At 44.0% G+C, this 20,365-nt stretch overlaps 2 protein-coding genes across 8 annotated transcripts in view; one reads left to right on the forward strand and one right to left on the reverse strand.

Annotated features, from left to right (window-relative positions):
- The window catches only part of HTR7 (5-hydroxytryptamine receptor 7), a 41,876-nt gene extending 40,691 nt beyond the window's left edge, over positions 1 to 1,185 (reverse strand). For all 4 annotated transcript variants that reach the window (XM_073353815.1, XM_073353813.1, XM_073353814.1 and 1 more), the window contains exon 1: positions 198 to 1,185. In XM_073353815.1, the coding sequence (XP_073209916.1) occupies positions 198 to 721 (524 nt within the window). In that variant the 5' untranslated portion in view covers positions 722 to 1,185. The remainder of the gene's footprint in view (positions 1 to 197) is intronic.
- A 12,029-nt stretch (positions 1,186 to 13,214) lies between these two features.
- RPP30 (ribonuclease P/MRP subunit p30) overlaps positions 13,215 to 20,365 on the forward strand; it is a 30,337-nt gene continuing 23,186 nt past the window's right edge. For all 4 annotated transcript variants that reach the window (XM_073353819.1, XM_073353818.1, XM_073353820.1 and 1 more), the window contains exons 1-5: positions 13,215 to 13,325; positions 15,576 to 15,631; positions 15,886 to 15,942; positions 18,807 to 18,881; positions 19,671 to 19,742. In XM_073353819.1, the coding sequence (XP_073209920.1) occupies positions 13,241 to 13,325; positions 15,576 to 15,631; positions 15,886 to 15,942; positions 18,807 to 18,881; positions 19,671 to 19,742 (345 nt within the window). In that variant the 5' untranslated portion in view covers positions 13,215 to 13,240. The remainder of the gene's footprint in view (positions 13,326 to 15,575; positions 15,632 to 15,885; positions 15,943 to 18,806; positions 18,882 to 19,670; positions 19,743 to 20,365) is intronic.

The following is a 20,365-nucleotide window of genomic DNA, read 5'->3' on the forward strand; positions in this document are numbered from 1 at the left end:
CTTATCAACCTAAATAACTTTGAACCATTTTGCAGTAGTAGGTTGTTTCTACTCTATTTTTTCTCCTAGCCACTGTACTGTTCAAAGGGGGGCAGTCACTCAGTTTGCTTGTCTCGGCTCCAGTCAAAGAGAGACACACAGCTACACACGCAGCACAAGTACACAGGAGATGTTGGTATCTCGGGTTTTGCACTCACCTGTCAATACTTATCACACACAAAGTCATAATGGAAGCAGTGCAACACATCACATCCATAGCAATGAAGACATTACAGAAAACGTGGCCAAAGATCCACTCTCCTCCAATGAGGTCCGTTACGCTGACAAAGGGCATGACGGCCACCGCTACCGAGAGATCAGCCAAAGCCAGGGAGACAATGAGATAGTTGGAGGGCTGCCGGAGTTTCTTCACAAAGCACACGGAGATCACCACCAGGCAATTGCCCGCGATGGTCAGCAGAGTGATGAGGGAGAGGATGGCCCCGATCACAACTTTCTCCATGTTGCCGTAGCTGAGGATCTGCTCCCCGCAGCCGGTGTCATTTTCGGGCGCCAGGCTGAAAGCGGGGCTGGGGCTGGCGGTGACATCCTGGATGATCTTCAGCCAGCGGGGGTTCAGGGAGCCAGCCACCATCCCACTGCCGCTCAGCTCGCGGGGAGCCTCCAGGGCGAAGGCGCGGAGGTGGCCGGACACGTGACTGCTGTTGCTGTCCATAACCATCCCGACGGGTGCTGCCCATGAAGCCGCCGGCTCCCAACACGCTGGGTCCTGGGGAGGGTCCCCGAGCCCGCTCAGCCCCCAGCTGCCCGGGGCTCGCCCCCCCGACCCGGGCCGGGGCTCGGCCGTCCGCGGGAGAAGCGCCTCAGCCCGGTTAGCTGATCATCGCCACCACAGGTGGAGCGGGTGCCTCAACTTCCCCGTGCCCCGCGCCGCTGACCGGGCTCCGCGGGGGCGGGAATCGCGCCATGGCGTCCGCGTGCGCTGAGCGCTGCCCGTCGGGGAGGCCGCGCCCCCCAGCGGCCGCCGCTCTCTCCTGACCCGTGCGGCTGGCGGGAGGCTGCCTGCGCTTCGCCCGCAGCTGCAGCCGCCGCGGCAGCCCTCGCCCAGCCCAGCTACCTGCGGCGGCGAGGGAAGTTTGAGTCGCCCTGGCTGCTCCGCCCCTCGCCCGCCTGCAGCCGGGCTTCAGTAGCCTGCCCCTCTGGAGCGGGGCGTGCGGCGGTGAAGGACAAGGGGAAAGTATTCAGTAGATTAATGCGTAATGGAGTTCAGTGTGGTTTGCTGCAGAACTAAAATAGAACTGCAGATACAGTCCTACCTCTGAGTTTAAGAAAACAGGGTATCTCTTAACCCACAAATAAAACTTTTCCTTTGAATAAACAGCTTGCTGTTGGAGACGTGTAAATATTGGTAGGCTAATAGTTCAATTTAATAATTGGGCAACACCATTTGTAGCGCATATACGCAACTTCATCCTTTTCTCCCATTTTGGGGGTCTTTTTAGAGCTTTTTGAATACTTCCTTGTGTTCTGAAATGTTTTCTGGGAGAGATTTTTGTTTTCTTCCCATTTTAGTGTGTCAGATCTCTAAACCGTTATCTGCTAACTGCTTGAAATGTGTAGGTGATGGGTGTGAGATTCATCAGTATGTTCAGATGCGCATGTGCTCCAGAGCTTGCCTGCCTGTTTGTGTGTATCTTCTAGACTAATAGGCTAAGCCTTACATCAACAGGCAGCTTTGCCTATACACGCAGACTAAAGTATTAGCATAATACATTTCTCATGCAATGTATTGTATTTTCCTAATAAAGTAAGTTATTTTTATATATTTAAATGATACAAAAGTAGGGTGAAAATCAGAAAAAAAATGAATAATACTTTTTGTAAAAACCAGGATTTTTTCAGTTAAAAAATGGTTTAAACTGAAAACGAAGGGGCTTATATATAAAGGATGAAGCCTCTCCAATCTGCTGCTGTTCTGCTGCTTAACATTGGATAACTTTGTACACATTTTGGCCTTTTTAACAACAACTGTGGGGACTCTTGTAGATCATGTGAGGGGGAGGGCGGGCAATGTCCCGTTTCCCCCACAGTAGTGCCAGGCCTGATGCAACTATGAGATTATGAAACAGAGATCTGAAGGAATTAAAAAAGTTAAAGACAATAAAATGTGGAGGAAAGAGGAACTCTCTGCCAGTGGAAAGTCACTAGAGGAGATTCCATTGCATCTGCACAAGCTGCCCTGACCCTCAGTGTAAGGAGAAGGAAGGGGTATGTCAGGTGCAGGAGACAGATGGAAAGGGGCGTGGTGGGACAGAGTTCTGCCACAGCTGATCCGCTGCTGGTGTAAGGTCCCTGAGGATCTTACACCAACAACGTATGTTGCTGCCCTGTCTTGTGCTAGGGCTGGGTGTCTATGAATCAGGCTCCCTGTGGCCCCCTACTCTCACTCTATCCAATGAGAATCAAAGCTGTTGTCTTTTCTGCATTTACTTGACAACTAAAGAATACAGAGGAGCCAGCAGGATTCATATGGTTATGATGGAAGATGTTAATGGCTGCCATCAAGAGGCTCTTTAGTCAGTAGACAATCATATACCTAATTAAAGCTGATGGGTGGGCTAACCACCTTTTTTTTCAGGCTAAGTGGAAGAAGCAATTAAACCCCTTTATGGAGTGAGATAACTAGAAACAATAGGAAGCTACCACCCAAGGCACTGGGCTACATGGAAAAACCTGAGCATAGTGAAGCCACATTGGCCAAGAAGTTTCCTGGGAAAGATTGCAATGCAGAGGCTGAGGGAATGACTGATTGCAGCTGCAAGTGACTATGTCTGAGAGGCAGGAAGCTAGAGACATAGGGTGTGAGTGGCCTTGAGAGTGAGCAGAGTTCCTTGGGGAACAAGACTGGCTGAAAAGGCAGGTTTGGAATTTGTGAGAAAGGAAACTGACAGCTGTTCTTTGTAAATAAACAGTTTTGCACCAAATAAATACCTGATGCATATCGTAAATTTCTCCTTCTAATGGAAACAACCCAATAAGGCCTTGAATACTGGCTAACCACTTGAAGCAAAGGAGCAACCAAATTGACAAAAATGCACAAAATAACCACCATCCCTCCCTTTTCCTCCCGAAATTTAAATACAGGATGGTGTCAGAAATGTACAAAATAAAGAAGTATGATTAACAGAAAATTCTTTTGCTTTTTCCCTTCTATTTCTTTATCCCTTTTTTCCTTTCCTTCCATGTCTGATCCATATTGTCCATCTTCATGTCATGTGTTTACCTATTCTTTTCTCTCTTTATTCTTTCCTTTCAACTCTTTCTCCTTTGAAAATCAGCATCTCCTTTCCGTTGGTGCCCATAAAGGCAGTGGTGAGCTGGAGCCGGTTTGCTTGAACCGGTTGTTAAATTTAGAAGCCCTTTTAGAACCGGTTGTTCCACGAGGGACAACCGGTTCTAAAAGGGCTTCTAAATTTAACCGGCCAAAAGTGGCACCTTAGGTGCCAACTCCATGGGTGCTCCAGCCCTGGAGTACCCAAGGGGAAAATTTGGTGGGTGCAGAGCACCCACCGGCAGCTCCCAGCCCCACTCCTGGCCCAACCTCACCTCCGCTCCGCCTCCTCCTCTGAACGCGCCATCCCGCTCTGCTTCTCTGCCCCCCCCCCCCAGGCATCCCGCAAATCAGCTGTTCGCACGGGAAGCTGGGGCAGGCTGAGAAGCAGGCCACGGCTTCCCGCTCAGGCCCAGGGATGCGGAGATGAGCTGGGGTCAGGGAGGCATGAGGAGGGCCGCCCACGCCGCAGCAGATAACCTGGGCCGGGGGGGGGGCGCCACAGGGGAACTACTCCTCACGCCAGCTCACCTCCGCCACCCTTGGCCCGAGTGTGAAGCCACCGCCTGCTTCTCAGCCCTCCCAGGCTTCCCGACAAACAGCTGATTCGTGGGAAGCCGGGGGAGGGGGCAGAGAAGCAGAGCTGGGCAGCATGTTCAGCGGAGGAGGCGGAGCAGAGGTGAGGTGATCTGGGGCCGAGCACGGGGTGGGGAGCCACCGGTGGGTGCTCTGCACCCACCAAATTTTCCATGTGGGTGCTCCAGCCCCAGAGCACCCAGGGAATCGGTGCCTAATGCGCCACTTTTGATGTGATCAGTGGGGGAGCAGCCGCTCCCCCTGTTCCCCCCCTTGCTACGCTCCCCCGCCCCTAGGAGCCAGAGGGACCTGCTGGATGATTCCTGGGAGTTGCCCCAGGTAAGCACCTCCGGGACTCCCCACCTCGCCCCCCGGCAGGTGCCTCTGGCTCTTAGGGGTGGGGTGGGCACCCACTACGGTGGCCCACGAGACCCTCCTGCCCGGTTCTGGGGGCAGTCGGGGACAGGGGTGGATGGGGCAGGGGTCCTGGGTGGGGGTCAAGGAACACGGGGGGGTTGGCTGGGACAGGAGTCCCGGGGGGCGGGGGTTGGCAACGACCCCCTCGTAGGGTGAGGAGGGAACCCGTTGGTAAGATTTTGGCAGCTCATCACTGCATAAAGGTCTGGTAAGTTATTGCTGCTCTGAGCATTAATGTGCTGGAAATAATAAATAAGATATAGGTAAATATCCCTCCAGCCTGCGGAGGATATGTTGTCAACATGTTGAACATATTTTACCACTCTCTGAATTACATTCTGAAACTATTATTTGAACCTTGATTTCTATTCCCAGCATGTAGTATTTAGCAAATCATGTTTCTGTTTGACTTGTAGCAGAGATGGTGCAGCTGCAGTTTTCTTTACTGCCTTTTCTTGGCTTTGTGAAAATAAATCATCATTTTGTGGTAGTAAAACAGAGTGGTAAACATTCATTTCTTTGGTGTTTCTTTTCTTCTTGTCAAAATAAACGTTAGCATCTGCACAACTTAAACAAATGTGAAATTAATTTTTCACTTTTTTGATGCCAACATATACTAACTGCAGCAGGCAGCACAGCTGTGACAGATACCGCATATGCAATATCTTTGGGGGTCATTGTCTTTAATTTATGAATGGTTTATATATGAGTATGATTGTGTTTTTCTCCATGGAAGAGGGTAACCATAGGTCCTCCAGGAACCAAAAATAATGTTTGTGTCAGGGAGGGGGGTTATTAAAGCAAGTCACAAACTAAACAGCTGGTTCAAGCTGGGTTTTCTAGAGACTAAGAGACAAAGAAAGGTCTTTTGGTATAAAAGGATGAGCTTGAATTGTCACAAGATCTTTTCTACTCCAGCAAATAGACAGGACCTTCTGTCCTAGAGGGGCCCCACCCATTGTGGAAGGGTTGGAACATCTTTGGCCTACTAGGGCCCCCTAAGAATGATGGGTGACTCCTGGTATCTTTAATGTATGTTTAAATCTGTTTATTGTTTTCAGATGTTTTCTCTGTTATACTTTTACCTTAAGACTAAATGGGCTTGCTTCAGGGTGGATTTGATTTAAATCAAATTGATTTAAATCACTAGACAGGAAGACTGGATTTAACCATGGATTTCTACATAAAAGTGCATTCTTGTTGGTTGTTATAACCTTAACACATATCCTTCACAACTCAGAAATAGATGTAGGTTTCATTTTTAGAAAGTACACACTATACATTTTTAAAGTGATTTATTTTGAAAACTTTTCAGATTCGTTTTACAGCTATATCAGAAAATGAATGATTTCTTATTTCATTTACCAAAGGTAATTGAAGCAGATAGTTCACCTCCCAGTGACTTCATAAATATCTCCAATTCAACAGGTTAATCATTAATATTTGGAGGATTTTCTTGCCATGCTGTATTAGGAGGAGAACATCACCAGACAGACATTTAAATTGTTTTATTTAACTAAAACAACAACGTTATATATTCTGGATTTTTTTCTTCAACAGCAAACGTAATATTTTAACAAAATAAGCATATAAACTTTTGAATGTAGTTAAACATTCAAGTTTTTTTAAATCAGATTTGTTTTTGTTAAAATTGTTTAACTAAAATAGTTAAATGAAATATTTAAAAAAAATAAAAATTTAATCAACTATGTCAGCCTTAAAGAAGAAACTTAAAATATTGGCTTCTGCAGCTAACTCAGTCATTTTCACCTTCATTTTCCTGTTTGTTCATAATCTGGAAAGAAAAACAAGGTTTCCTGTTTTTTCAGGTCCCAAACAATTTCTCAATTTGGAATGAATTAGTCCAAAGGAAGAAAATATTCTTTCTACACCGGCAGAAGAAGCTACTGCTGTTAAAAGTGAGATTATCACTTCAACAGTCTCTGAATCCAAGTGGTTAAGTGACATCCACCAGTTCACTGGTGTGACTTTCTTTAAAACATAATCAGCAAACATATATTTCTTGAATGGTTCACCCTTAGCTCTGAAGTTTATTATAGTTGGCATTATGGAGGGATGATTGCTGGATGTTTATGTCATAGCCAACTCCTCTTCTCCAGCAGTTAAGGTTTGATCCTGGTACCAAGTATTGAAAATATTTACAAGAAAATGAGCTGGAGATTGTGCTTGTCCCATTCGTTTTTTTTAATGCTTGTAATTTAACTCTGTCGTTGCATATTTCTCTTTTTAAGATCTCACTCAGTTCCTTCCAAATTTCAACAGCTTCAGTAATAAAACAGCTATTTCCCTGCATTTTGTTCAAGGCTACAGAAATAGGTTTCAGGATACTTGGCATGTGTTCAACATTTCTCTTAAGCCCAATGTTGAGAACTTTGGCTGTGACGGTGCCATCTATTTTTTCATGATTTTGTTCACAAACTGTCATCAGATTAGGCCAGTTCTTGCTATAGGGCTCAGAACAGTTCACTACTGAGTTCCATCGCGCATCTTGTGGGAGAGTTAGCTTGGTTCCTCCCACTTTTTTCAGAGCAGCTGCTGCAAAGTGGTTGTTACAGAAGTATTTTGCAATTTCAACAACATTAGCCTTTATTTCTGGAACACTGAAGGAGTTACATCAAATGAGCGCTGCAACTGTATGTTATTAGCTTGGGACTCTCTTCTCATCTTGAATACATTTTTAGCATTGTCTGTGACCAAACTGCATGCTAGGCATTTGAATTTTTTTTCACAGTGTCATAAATATAAAGGGAAGGGTAAACCCCTTTAAAATCCCTCCTGGCCAGAGGAAAAATCCTCTCACCTGTAAAGGGTTAAGAAGCTAAAGGTAACCTTGCTGGCACCTGACCAAAATGACCAATGAGGAGACAAGATACTTTCAAAAGCTGGGAGAAGGGAGAGAAACAAAGGGGTCTCTGTCTGTCTGTATGCTGCTTTTGCCAGGGATAGAACAGGAATGGAGTCTTAGAACTTTTAGTAAGTAATCTAGCCAGGTATGCGTTAGATTATGATTTCTTTAAATGGCTGAGAAAAGAATTGTGCTGAATAGAATGACTATTTCTGTCTGTGTGTCTTTTTTGTAACTTAAGGTTTTGCCTAGAGGGATTCTCTATGTTTTGAATCTAATTACCCTGTAAGGTATCTACCATCCTGATTTTACAGAGGTGATTTCTTTACTTCTATTTACTTCTATTTCTATTAAAAGTCTTCTTGTAAGAAAACTGAATGCTTTTTCATTGTTCTCAGATCCAAGGGTTTGGGTCTGTGGTCACCTATGCAAATTGGTGAGGATTTTTACCAAACCTTCCCTAGGAAGTGGGATGCAAGGGTTGGGAGGATTTTTGGGGGAAAGACGTGTCCAAACTGCGTTTCCCAGTAAACCCAGTTAGAGTTTGGTGGTGGCAGTGGATATTCCAAGGGCAAAGGGTAAAATAATTTGTACCTTGGGGAAGTTTTAACCTAAGCTGGTAAAAGTAAGCTTAGGAGGTTTTCATGCAGGTACCCACATCTGTACCCTAGAGTTCAGAGTGGGGAGGAACCTAGACACACAGTTTGTTACAGATTTTACTGCTACTTCTTGTAAGTATTCTGCTGTGTGTGCATTTCCTGATGTATCAATTGTTTATGTAAGGAAGACATTCCCTTCTTCTGTTGTCACACAGGAACATAGAATCATTCTGGACTTTGCTCCATCAAGCCTCAGGTTAACAATTTCAACCTCTAGACCTTTTGCACACTGGTCAATTTCTCTCTCATACACTTTATCCAGCAATTTGCCTGTGACATCTGCTCTGTTGGGTGGACTGTATCCTGGTCGTAATGACTGAACCATGTTAATGAAATGTGGGCTCTCAATCATACAGAAAAGAGAGTTTGTTGCATAAACAAACTGGGCAATTTTTTCATCAGTTACCTCTTTTTGTAATTTGCTGGTTCTTTTCACAAATTTATCTATGGTTGTTTCTGGATGTTGGAGGGTTTTTTTCTTTCTTTCTTTTTGCTACAGGTGCTATACTGTGGCTATGTGACATACATGATGTGACTGATACACTATCATTGGCAGATAACTCTGAAACTATAGAAAATGATGGTGATCTTGAAGGTGGATAGTCTTCAGAATCCTGTATGTGGAGGATGGATTCTCCTAAACAAAATAAATCAAGGCAGTTATTTAATTATTATTACCATACTGCTCATTTAGTATTACTCATTGCATTCACTAATAGTACTGCTTTAAAGGTGAAATTGTAAAAGGAAGATCTACCTATTTCAGCTATTTATTTTTTATCACAACTGCATCTAAAATGATAGTACCATAAAGTAACAACTATAATTTTTGCTCAAACATGAGAATTCAAAAATAGTCCAGAAGGAAGACAGGCAGTCCTTAAGAAAGAAGTATGAAATAAAAAAGTTTCCCAACCTGAAGATCCTGCATGTTCAGACATGTTCCTTTCATCATCTTCAATGCAGCTTCCTCCTGAGAAGGAAAACTTTTCATGATGTTGTTTCATTTGGGCAGCCAGGCCTTGCATTTCTTTGCACTGTTTGCATTTTGCATGCCTGCCACAGGTAGAGGAACTTCATTAAAATATTCGCAAACTGGGTTTCTTTTACGGCCTGCTTCCATTACAGGTTTTCCCTTCTAGTGAGAGAATGGTATGGTAGATCTCAAATCAATGAAGGCTACACTCAGAAAGACCTCAAGACTTCTGGAATATGCTGCTCAAACAGTTTCACTTTTGTTTCTACTGCCTGTCTCTCCCTTCTCACATTTATCTGCAGACATCTTCTCCTTGTCCAGATCTATTCCGCCCCAACAATCTTCTATTCATTGAACTTTTTGAAACTTTGCACTTTTAGAGAGAGGTAAGGATTGACTATGTGTACACAAATTTGCAGGGGGACAATAGGGTTGACGTCTGTTATTTCTCACCTCTATATATTTATTTATTTTAAAACATTTTTGCTGTTAACAAGCATGTTATCTCTGGTGACACAAATCCACAGTTTGAGAACTGCAAAACTAATCATCTCTGATGGTGTCTTCTAGACTGAGCACTGAGTCCCATTGGGTAGATAGAAGAATTAACCTAAATAATCTATACAGAATCCCCTGGAACCCCATAAAATTGGGTCCCTAATCCATGAACTATTGGAACTAATTTACAAAATTTTTCTTAAACATTACATGAATATATTGTCTCATACTATAGAATTAGAATTTATAATCCCTATTCCATAGTGAGATATCTTTAAGCTATAATGTATCTATCTTAAAAGGGTTTTTTTCCTCAAAAAGCATTTTATCAAAAAAATCCGATTTTAAATAAAAAAAAATCTGATTTTTATCCACCCTGGCTTGCTTAGAAAGAGCTGCATGGTAACTTGTGACTGCTGCAATACACTGGACATCACCCTTGGAGAGAAAGCAAAGCACAGGTGGTAGCCTTTAGGCAGACTGGTTTGCAAGGAATATCACAGTGTAAGGCACAGAGCAGTGCAGCCTTAAAACCGTCTGGTCAGAAGGGAGTGGGACAAGGGTTCCTGCCCAGAGACAGATAAGAGTCGGAGACCTGAGACTTGACTGGGAACCCCTGAAGTAAACTACAGGGTGGGGATGGGAGAACACAGATGCAATTACCTGGAAACTGTTATGGAGGCATCTCACCTGAAAATAAGACATGGCAAAACTTATAGTGAAGATGCTATGTCCCTGGGAGACAAGTTCTACCACCACGAAAAATTCACCCTGCACCAACAAAAACAAGCAAGGGCACTGCTCTGGTGAACAGGAGCATGAAATTAATCTGATGAGGTTCAATAAAGACAAGTGCAGAGTCCTGCCCTTAGGATGGAAGAATCCCATGCACCGCTACAGACTAGGGACTGAATGGCTATGCTGCAGTTCTGCAGAAAAGGACCTAGGGGTTACAGTGGATGAGAAGCTGGATATGAGTGAACAGTGTGCCATTGTTGCCAAGAAGGCCAATGGCATTTGGGGATTTATAAGTAGGGGCATTGCCAGCAGATCGAGGGACGTGATCGTTCCCCTCTATTTGAGATTGGTGAGGCCTCATCTGGAGTACTGTGTCCAGTTTTGGGCCCACACTACAAGAAGGATGTGGAAAAATTGGAAAACGTCCAGTGGAGGGCAACAAAAATTATTATGGGACTGGAACACATGACTTATGAGGAGGAGAGGCTGAGGGAACTGGGATTGTTTAGTCTGCAGAAGAGAAAAATGAGGGGGGACTTGATAGCTGCTTTCAACTACCTGAAAGGGGGTTCCAAAGAGGATGGATCTAGACTGTTCTCAGTGGTAGCTGATGACAGAACAAGGAGTAATGGTCTCAAGTTGCAGTGGGGGAGGTTTAGGTTGGATATTAGGAAAAACTTTTTCACTAGGAGGGTGGTGAAGCACTGGAATGTGATACATAGGGAGGTGGTGGAATCTCCTTCCTTGAGGTTTTTAAGGTCAGGCTTGACAAAGGCCTGGCTGGGATGATTTAGTTGGGGATTGGTTTTGCTTTGAGCAGGGGGTTGGACTAGATGACCTCCTGAGGTCCCTTCCAACCCTGATATTCTATGATTTGTGAATTACTGAGATAGGAGTACTTAATAAGAAATACTCTGCCAGACAGGTTAAACTCAAAGCTATGGCAAAAGAGTCTGACACTAGCTGCCATGAGCTGTGTGTTGAAAGTGCACTAACCTGACTATTCTTATTCCTTTTAGAGTCATAATGGGCAGCAGCTTCCCCTCTCCAACAGTTGTGATGCATGAATTCCTTCTGTTATTGCTGCTTCTATTTAACACCTGTGTATTTCCATTACAGGACATTGTAAAACTGACACAGGCTGTAGTGCAAGAAATATTTCAAATGACATATAACACAGTTTATTTTTCATCCAGTGCAAACAGTGCTATTTATTCCAGTGTATCAAGGAGATTAGCACCTGGAAAAAGAATAGTTGGCTCAACCTGAACCACGGAAAGACCTAAGAGGTGCTAGTTGAGAGAAGGAATTCTTCAAGGGCTGGAGATCACTATCACCTTCTCGTTGACTGAGACCATCATTTTCCCCTAGCAGTTAAGAAACTGCAGCTTTTGGGTCATGCTGGACTGATAACTGACTCTTGACACCCATAAACCAAAAGGGCTTTCTTCCATCCATCTCAAGTCCAGATATAAGTCTGTGGTAGAAGAAAATAAAGCCACCCCTAGGCTCTGGCATTTTCTCATAAAGGAAGTAAAAAAGAGTCCCAGTATTGATGTTTTCCATTCCTGCTGTAAAATGCATATTTTCACCATAGCAGTCCCTAAAGACTCTGAGAAGAAGAAATACTGGCTCACTCTAAGGTAGCTACCTGTGATTAAACCAGGAGCAAGCACGGAATCTCTCCCATTGTTTGTATAATCGATTGTAGAGCGCATAGTTACAACAGCCGTAGCTTGTACTGAATGGATAATAATTGCAACAGATACATTTAGGATAACCCAGGAAGGAGCCAATAAGATTAAGTAATAAAAGAACTGAAGCACTGGTATTGGAAAGAGCAATGTATCTAGGCAGTTATAAGTGGAGATGCATTAACTGGTATGAATAAAATAATTATTTCACCCAAAACTTAAACTAAGTAGAACCCTGACTCTGTTGTGTTGAAAATGTGTAGTTAACTAGTTGCCTATTAATCTAGGTACCTACATGACCATCTAGGCACCGTTTATTTTCTTTAAATGTTCAACCACTAGAACTTTTCTGATATTTTCCCTCAGAGTTTGAATGCTAGTTTGGGGGGTTCACTAACAGTGATTAAAATGCATTAGTAGTGTATGTAAGCCAAATATATAGTTATTTATAAACAACATCGATTATATTTTAAATGTAATCGATCAGAAAATGAGGAGTCTTAAAAACCCATTTTCCCCTTTTCTTGTCATTGTCAATGCTCCATTGGAGCCTCAAATAATTTCATGGGTAATAATTGTTTAATATAACTGCTCCATCTAGTGGCTGCAATGCTGTTCTCTCTAGCAAACAAGGAGCCCCCCACCACGTCTTCTGTTTCAACTTTGTTTCGGTAAAGGATTCCACCTCCACAAAATACGTATATACCGAACTACAGTGTAGCTAAGAGCCAGGTTATCCCGCCCTGGGGAGACATCCATGGAGGGGGCTTGAGGGGTTCAGAAACTCTGACATTCACCCGTCTGAGCTTCTTTGAAATGTGCCTCTGCAGATGAGGCACCGGGGGTTCAGCATCCCGAAGCCAGGGATGGACAAGGGAAGGAATCCACAGGTAGGGGCGGGAAGCAGCATCAACGTAGGTGCTGTGTCCCTTGCCCACAGAAAGCTGCCCCTGGCCTCCGCAGGCTGGTGCCTGGTGCCTGCAGCACAGCGGCGGGCGCTGCCTCCACTTGAGGCATTTTGCCGCAGGTTCTCCCTGTTGCTCTGCTGGCGGGGGCCGTGCCGGGAGGCCGAAGCCGCTGGCCGAGGCTGGCTGCCCCCAGGGTGGTAAGCACCGTACGCAGGAGATGCGCGCCGAGCAGGGCTCGCTGACAGTGCGGCGCTCTGGGGGAGCGGACCGGGCCTTTGCACTGGGGGGAACCTGCCCTGGGTGCAGCCGGGAGAGTCTGGGGGCGCTGGTGGCGGCCGCCGTGGACAGTGCGCGCGATGTGCGCGGGCCCTTGCGCTCAGTGTCGGTGTGACTCGTCACGCGCTGCTGGGGCGGGGGAGGGGGGCGGACGCACCCCCACAGTAGCACCACCGCGCGGGAAGCTAGCAGCGTGCCGCCACCAAACTACAACTCCCAGCATGCCGTGGGCGGAGCCGGGGCCTGAGGCGCACGCGCAGTGCTGCAGCGCGCAGTGCTGCCGGCGCCACGTGGTTGCAGCATGGCTGCTGCTTTTGCGGATCTGAACGTCCCGGGCGCGCCGGAGAGGAAGTCGCTGCAGAGTTTGCTGGAGGCCGCCGCGCACCGTGAGTAGCGGCCGCCTTGCCTTTCCCAGGGCGCTGGGCGGGGCCCCGCGCAGCTCTCCCAGCCTGGCAGGGCCTGGGCGGTGCGGGGCTCGGGGTGGGAGCGCCGAGCACCTCTCAACCCACGGGGGCGGTTCCGACTCCCGCTGCGAGAGCCGAGCCGCTGGGCGCTCCCCCGCGGCAGCGTGCGTGCGAGGGATGCCCCCTTCCCTAGGCACGGAGCTGTTGGCCCCGCCCTGCGGGGTGGAGCCGGGGTGCGGGGAGCCCTGTTGTTCCCCCTCTTCCCCCTTGTTGGTGGTGAGCCGTGGCCTTTGTGCTGGTAGCGCCAGCCTCATTGCAGTGCGGGGCGCTTCAGCGCATGGACCAGTCGTTCTCAAACTTGTGTACTGGTGACCCTGTTCACATAGCAAGCCCCTGAGTGCGACACCCCCCCCCCGGTAAATTAAAAAACACGTTTTTATATATTTAACCCCATTATAAATGCCGGATGCAAAGCGGGGTTTAGGGTAGAGGCTGACAGCTAGTGACTCCCCCCCGTAATAACGTCACAACCCCCTGAGGGGTCCCGACCCCTCGTTTGAGAACCCCTGGCATAGACTGCCTCGGGAAATGGGTGCGGAATCGTCCTGCCAACTCAGCTTGGTTCCCGAGCCTGGGGTGCTCGTTTGAAACTATGCAGTTCCTCTGCTCTCTGCACTGCAGGCACCTGCTCCAGACTCAGAGAACGTGATTTTCCAGTTTTCCTTTCAAATAGATCCCTAGGCCAAAATTAAATGTGATTTTTGGGGGGTTTAAATCTCCTAATTTGGAAGCCAACCTCATGCTACAGTTTGTGTGTCTTTTTGTGTTTGTCCTAGCACCGTTGGTAATGCTTTGTTTAGCAAACAAACTGTGCATCGTGGGGTATTCTTAACAAAATAAGTTTTAGTGGCCAGTTTTAAGTCCCTCTGTTTGCATCACCTCATGCAATACATTTTTAACTTCTCCTGTATGTTGAGGCTGGAAAGATAACATGGCTAACTATTATGATAGGTCCAATGAATAAGCCAACATACGTGTTCCCTTTCTATCCTGGCAGATGTGCACTATTGCCAGTAAAACTTCACTGTTATACTATCCACCCTGGGAGTTGGGACTTGTTGCTATGTAGCTTTCCGAGCTCAGGCTGGAGCCACAGCGAAGGAGAGGGTCTCACTGGGTTTCAGAGCCCGCACCCAGAGCCTGAATGTTTACACTGCTATTTTTTAGCTCTGCAGCAGGAGCCTGAGTCAGTTGCCTTGGGCTCTGATTGTATGTCTACGCCACACAATTAAAAATTTGTGGCTGGCCTGTGCCAGCTGACTCAGACTAACGCTAAGGGGCTCTTCAATTGTGGTGGTGTAGACATTCAGGCTCAGGCTGGATCTTAGGGCCCTGTGAGGTGGGAGGGTCCCAGAGCTCAGGAAGCCTGAGCCCAAATGTCTACACTGCAATTAAACAGCCTCTTAGCCTGAGCCCCACAAGTCCAAGGTCATGTCCACACTAGCACTTATGTCAGCAAAACTGCTGTCGCCTAGAGGTGTGAAAAAAAATACCCACCTGAGTGACATCAATTTTGCCAGCATAAGCACTCGTGTCCACAGCACTATGTTGGCAGGAGACGCTCTCCAGCTGACATAGGTACGACCACTCATTGACCTGGTTTTATGATGTTGATGGGAGAGCTCTCTCTTGTCAGTATAACACGCCTACGTGGCAATTTTATAGCGGCACAGCTATGTAAGTGTACACATGGCCCAAGTCATCTGGCACGGGCGAGCTGTAGGTGTCTAACTGTAGTGTAGACGTATCCCGAGACACTCTGCAGCAGGGTGTTTTAGTGGAGGGGGGACGGTTTTCTGTGTAGAGACATACCTTCAGGCACTGGTCCTATAAGCAATTGTGGCTTGCTCTAACATTAAGGAGCAAGTAGTCCAAACACTTTATGGGATTACTTGTGTTCTTACAATTCAGTATTTTGCATAATTGTTTGCAGGACAGGGACCATAATTCTTCATGTATTTAAAGGGAAAAAAATGTTTTTAATGTTAAGGCATCATGTTTCCTACTGATTTTCTGTTTTCAGAAATCTCAAATTATTACACAAAGAAACCTTTCAGATTTGTAAATGATGTGTGGAGTTTAATTGCTAATCTTAAATCTCTCTGTTCTGATTAATTTCTATTAAATAGTAAATAGGACAAAAAAAATTTACCATATGTTTACCTTTTCTAGTGGGATATTCAACTGTTGCAATTAACCATGTCATTGATTTCAAAGAAAAGAAACAGGTAGGGCTCTGTTTCAATATTTATTCTTGTTTTCTTTATTTGTACTTAGTAATAACTTCATAACTATGCATACATCTAGGTGAGTGATCTAAGAAGGAAGCAAGGTTAGGGAATTACAGGGTCCTTCAGTACATGACTAAACTACCATTTTATAACCCCCTCTATCTAGAAGCTGTGCTGTTTGGGCCTAAATTTTTTGTCCCTCATGTTTAATACATTGTAAGCATGGTGTTTTTGTTTGTTTTTTGTTTCAGGAGATTGTCAAACCAATATCTCTTTCAGAACTGTTTCCATCTTTGCCTATTGTACAGGTATGTCAGAGTTTAAATTCCACCTGCACATGATAGTTAAGGATACGATTTAGTCACAGAGGTCAGGGAAGTCACAGATTCTGTGACTTTACCGGACCTCCATGACTTCAGGCAGTCAGGGCGGAGTCAGGGCTGTGCTCAACCCTCCTTTCCCTCTGCAGCTTCGGCTGGGGCTAGGGCTAGGGCTGTGCGCGTCCCTCTCTTCCCCTTGCACCAGGACTGCTCCCCCCCATCCCTCATGGCTTCGTCTGGGGCCGACCCTGCTGATGTGTGCGCCCGCCTCACAGCTTTGGCAGTGTCTGGAGCCAGGACTGTGCCCCTCTGGTGGGGCTGTGACTGTGGCTGTCAGTCCCCCCTAGGGGGATCCAGGTGTCATTCCTTCCCTCAGCCCTCTCTCACCCTGTTATCTTTAGTAAAAGTCATGGACAGGTCAGGGCTCCCATGAATTTTTGTTTATTGCCCATGACCTGCCCGTGACTTCTACTAAAAATAACCGTGACAAAATCTTAACTAGGGCTGTCGATTAATCGCAATTAACTCAAAAAAATTAATCACGATTAACTCGCACGGTTAAACAATAAAATACCAAACGAAATTTATTAAATATTTTTGGATGTTTTTCTACATTTTCAAATATATTGATTTAAATACAACACAGAGCTCAGTTTATATTATTTTTTATTACAAATAATTGCACTGTAAAAATGATAAACAAAAGAAATATTATTTTTCAATTCACCTCATACAAGTACTGTAGTGGAATCTCTTTATCATGAAAGTGCAACTTGCAAATGTAGGGTTTTTTGTTACATAACTGCACTCAAAAACAAAACCAAATAAAATTTTAGAGCCTACAAGTCCACTCAGTCCTACTTTATGTTCAGCCAATCGCTAAGAGAAACAAGTGTTTACGTTTATGGGAGATAATGCTGCCCACTTCATAATTACAGTGTCACCTGAAAGTGAGAACACGCGTTTGCATGGCACTGTTGTAGCTGGCGTGTCAAAATAGTTACATGCTAGATACGCTAAAAATTCATATATCCCTTGATGTTTCAGTCACCATTCCAGAGGATATGTGTCCATGCTGATGACTGGTTCTGCTCAACAATGATCCAAAGCAGTGTGGACCGACGCATGTTCGTTTTCATTATCTGAGTCAGATGCCACCAGCAGAAAATTGATTTTCTTTTTTGGTAGTTTGGGTTCTGTACTTTCCGCATCAGAGTGTTGCTCTTTTAAGACTTCTGAAAGCATGCTCCACACCTCGTCCCGCTCAGATTTTGGAAGGCACTTCAGATTCTTAAATCTTGGGTCGAGTGCTGTAGCTATCTTTAGAAATTTCACATTGGTACCTTCTTTGCATTTTGTCAAATTTGCAGTGAAAGTGTTCTTAAAACAAATAACGTGTGCTGAGTCATCATCTGAGACTGCTAGAACATGAAATGTATGGCAGAATGCGGGTAAAATAGAGCAGGAGACATACAATTCTTCCTCAAGGAGCTCAGTCACAAATTTAATTAACACATTTTTTTAACGAGCATCATCAGCACAGAAGCATGTCCTCTGGAATGACGGCCGAAGCATGAAGAGGCACATGAATCTTTAGCGCATCTGGCGTGTGAATATCTTGCCACGCCAGCTACAACAGTGCCATGCAAACGGCTGTTCTCACTTTCAGGTGACATTGTGAACAAGAAGTGGGCAGCATTATTTTCTGCAAATGTAAACAAATTTGTTTGTCTTAGCAATTGGCAGAACAAGAAGTAGGACTGAGTGGATTTGTAGACTCTAAAGTATTACATGGATTTATTTTTGAATGCAGGTTTTTTTATACATAATTCTGCATTTATAAGGTCAACTTTCAAGATAAAGAGATGGCACTACAGTACTTAGGTGAATTGAAAAATACTATTTCTTTTGTTTTTGACAGTGCAAATATTTGTAATCAAAAATAAATAGAAAGGGAGCACTGTACCCTTCATATGCTGTGTTGTAATTGAAATCAATATATTTGAAAATGTAGAAAAATATCCAAAATATTTAAATAAATGGTATTCTGTTATTGTTTAACAGCACAATTAATAGCGATTAATTTTTTTAATCTCTTGACAGCCCTAATCTTAACCCTAATTATAGTCACTCTAAAAATATATTTTCATGTTGGTGTTTTTATGCGTATAATTCTTGTTTATGTTGTGAATTTAGAAAGTCATTGTCCGACTACTAAAATAAACCCACAGCAAGAGCAGGATTATTTATTCATGTTTAAAAAAGCTTTATTCTGTTCTTTGCTATCCATTTTATACGACATGAGGCAAAAATTGCACTTAGCATGAACTTTGAAACTGCTTATAGTTGAGTGACTACAGTATTGTGAAATTTAAGGGCTTGATTTTTAAGGGCTTGGCAGTTTACCAGATTTACTGTCATAGGATTTGGGAATACAGTCAAACCGTTACAATTATATATAAAAATGGACTTTAATTCTAAAACTGCATTTGTAGCGCCCTTATTGTTTGATTAGAGAACAGTAGTGGTAACCCAATAAAATGTGCTTGTTCCTCTCCTGTGTTGATCTTTTTGTTCGTTTGTTGAAAGCAAAAACAGACTTCAAAGAAATACAAGAAAAGCCACTATTTCTGAAGAGCAGAAATGTACAAAAAAGCACAGAAGCAAAGCATTAAAATTGGAAAGGAAAAACTATGAAGAGTATAGTTAGAAGTAATCAGAAAATTGGTATAGTCAAAAATACAAACAAAGCATCATTCTCTATTTATAGCTCTAGGCATGAAAATCTATCAGCTAGATTTTTGCTTTGTACTTTCTTCTACAGTCTCTTTGATGGTTTATTTTGCTTACAGGGAAAATCCAAACCAATTAAAATTGTAACCAGATTAACACTTGTAGTTTCTGATCCTTCTCACTGCAATGTATTGGTAAGTATTTTAAAATTTATTTATTTTGTAAGTTGTATTTTCTCTTCATAGTAAAATGTTATTTTTGAAATTTTATGGATTTCACAAAAAATACTACACTAATTTGCTGACCTATAATGTCTCCTTGGGATCGCATCACTCTCTGAAGATTTCACTTTATAAAACTGGGATGTGCTCTGCACTGGTGGTTTACTAATGCTGCTATGAGAAATTGGAGTTCTGTTCCCATGCCCAGTCCCTTGATTCCTGGGCCTGAAGGCTTCAAGTAAAGTGCTGTTACCAAGCCCTGTGATAAGGTGGGGAAAGAAGTGTTAAAACATGAAATCATCCCCCCATCTCTAGAACTTGAGTTCAGATTTTAAAATATGACAATAGAGCCGATATTGCATTCGTTCAATTCTGTTTAAACTTGAACTCCAGCATAACTGTCTCCCCCTCCTCCCCCCCGCACGAGGCCCCAGAGAGTTTTGCTGGGTATTCTAATAACTTGGGCAAGGGGAGGACTTAGAAAATGTACGTGATAAAGTAGGACATGTATGGCTGACAAGGCGAACGGTTGCTAGTGCTTTACTTATTGTGTAGAATGAGCGCCAAAATAATGGCCATGTTGAAACACTGTCAGCAGATAGGACTGCTAATAGAGCCTTAATAGGAGTGGTTTGGTTTTACAACTCACAACTGGAGAAGCGTTTCTTCTTCTTCTATTAGTAGTTGTTCTAGCAATTTTCATGGTACATACCTTTAGCATCTTCCATAAATTAGTGTGATTTTTTTTTCTTTTTGTGTCAGAGATCAACATCTACAAATATAAGATTGTATGACATCATAGCAGTGTTTCCAAAGACAGAGAAACTGTTTCATGTAAGTATTAAATATATATATATATATATCCTCTCTCGAAGCATCTGAGAATCCATTTGTGATCGTAACTGTCAATGCTGGAATAATGTTCAGTGCTTTGGGTTGGATTAGACGAGTGTTCTGCTTGCATTTCATCTCAAACTTGATAGAGTGCAAGGCAGAAAAAGCACACCAAGTTGCAGTGTGAGAAAAGCATCCATTACCCATGTTAAGCTGTTAGTGTTTAGAAAGTTTGTCTCAAACAATTTGCCTTCCCAAATTTGAACACCTTCCTCAGCTCATTAGCTCTTTGGCTTAGTAAGAATTGTTTTGGAACTCTGTTGAAATGATGCTTTGTGACGACCGAAGGAATGTAGGATTTAAATGTTTGAGCAGTGGGGGTTTTGAGGGTGACTCACTGACCTATCTCCCGCAAAAAAAAAGTCTGAGATCTGTTACTGAAAAGCCATATGGAAATAGCAGCCAATCATTTCGGTTTTTTTTTTTAAAAAAAATACGGGTGGAGGAGGGTAGGGCAAGACACAGCTTTTCTTCTATAGTCTCTGCACATGTAGAATGTATTTTCCTAAATCAAATGTTTCCATTTTAAAAAAAAAATCACCCTTGGCATTGAGACTGGCTTT

The sequence above is a fragment of the Lepidochelys kempii genome, chromosome 7, assembly GCF_965140265.1.
Source record: "Lepidochelys kempii isolate rLepKem1 chromosome 7, rLepKem1.hap2, whole genome shotgun sequence".
NCBI classification, from domain to species: Eukaryota; Metazoa; Chordata; order Testudines; family Cheloniidae; genus Lepidochelys; species Lepidochelys kempii.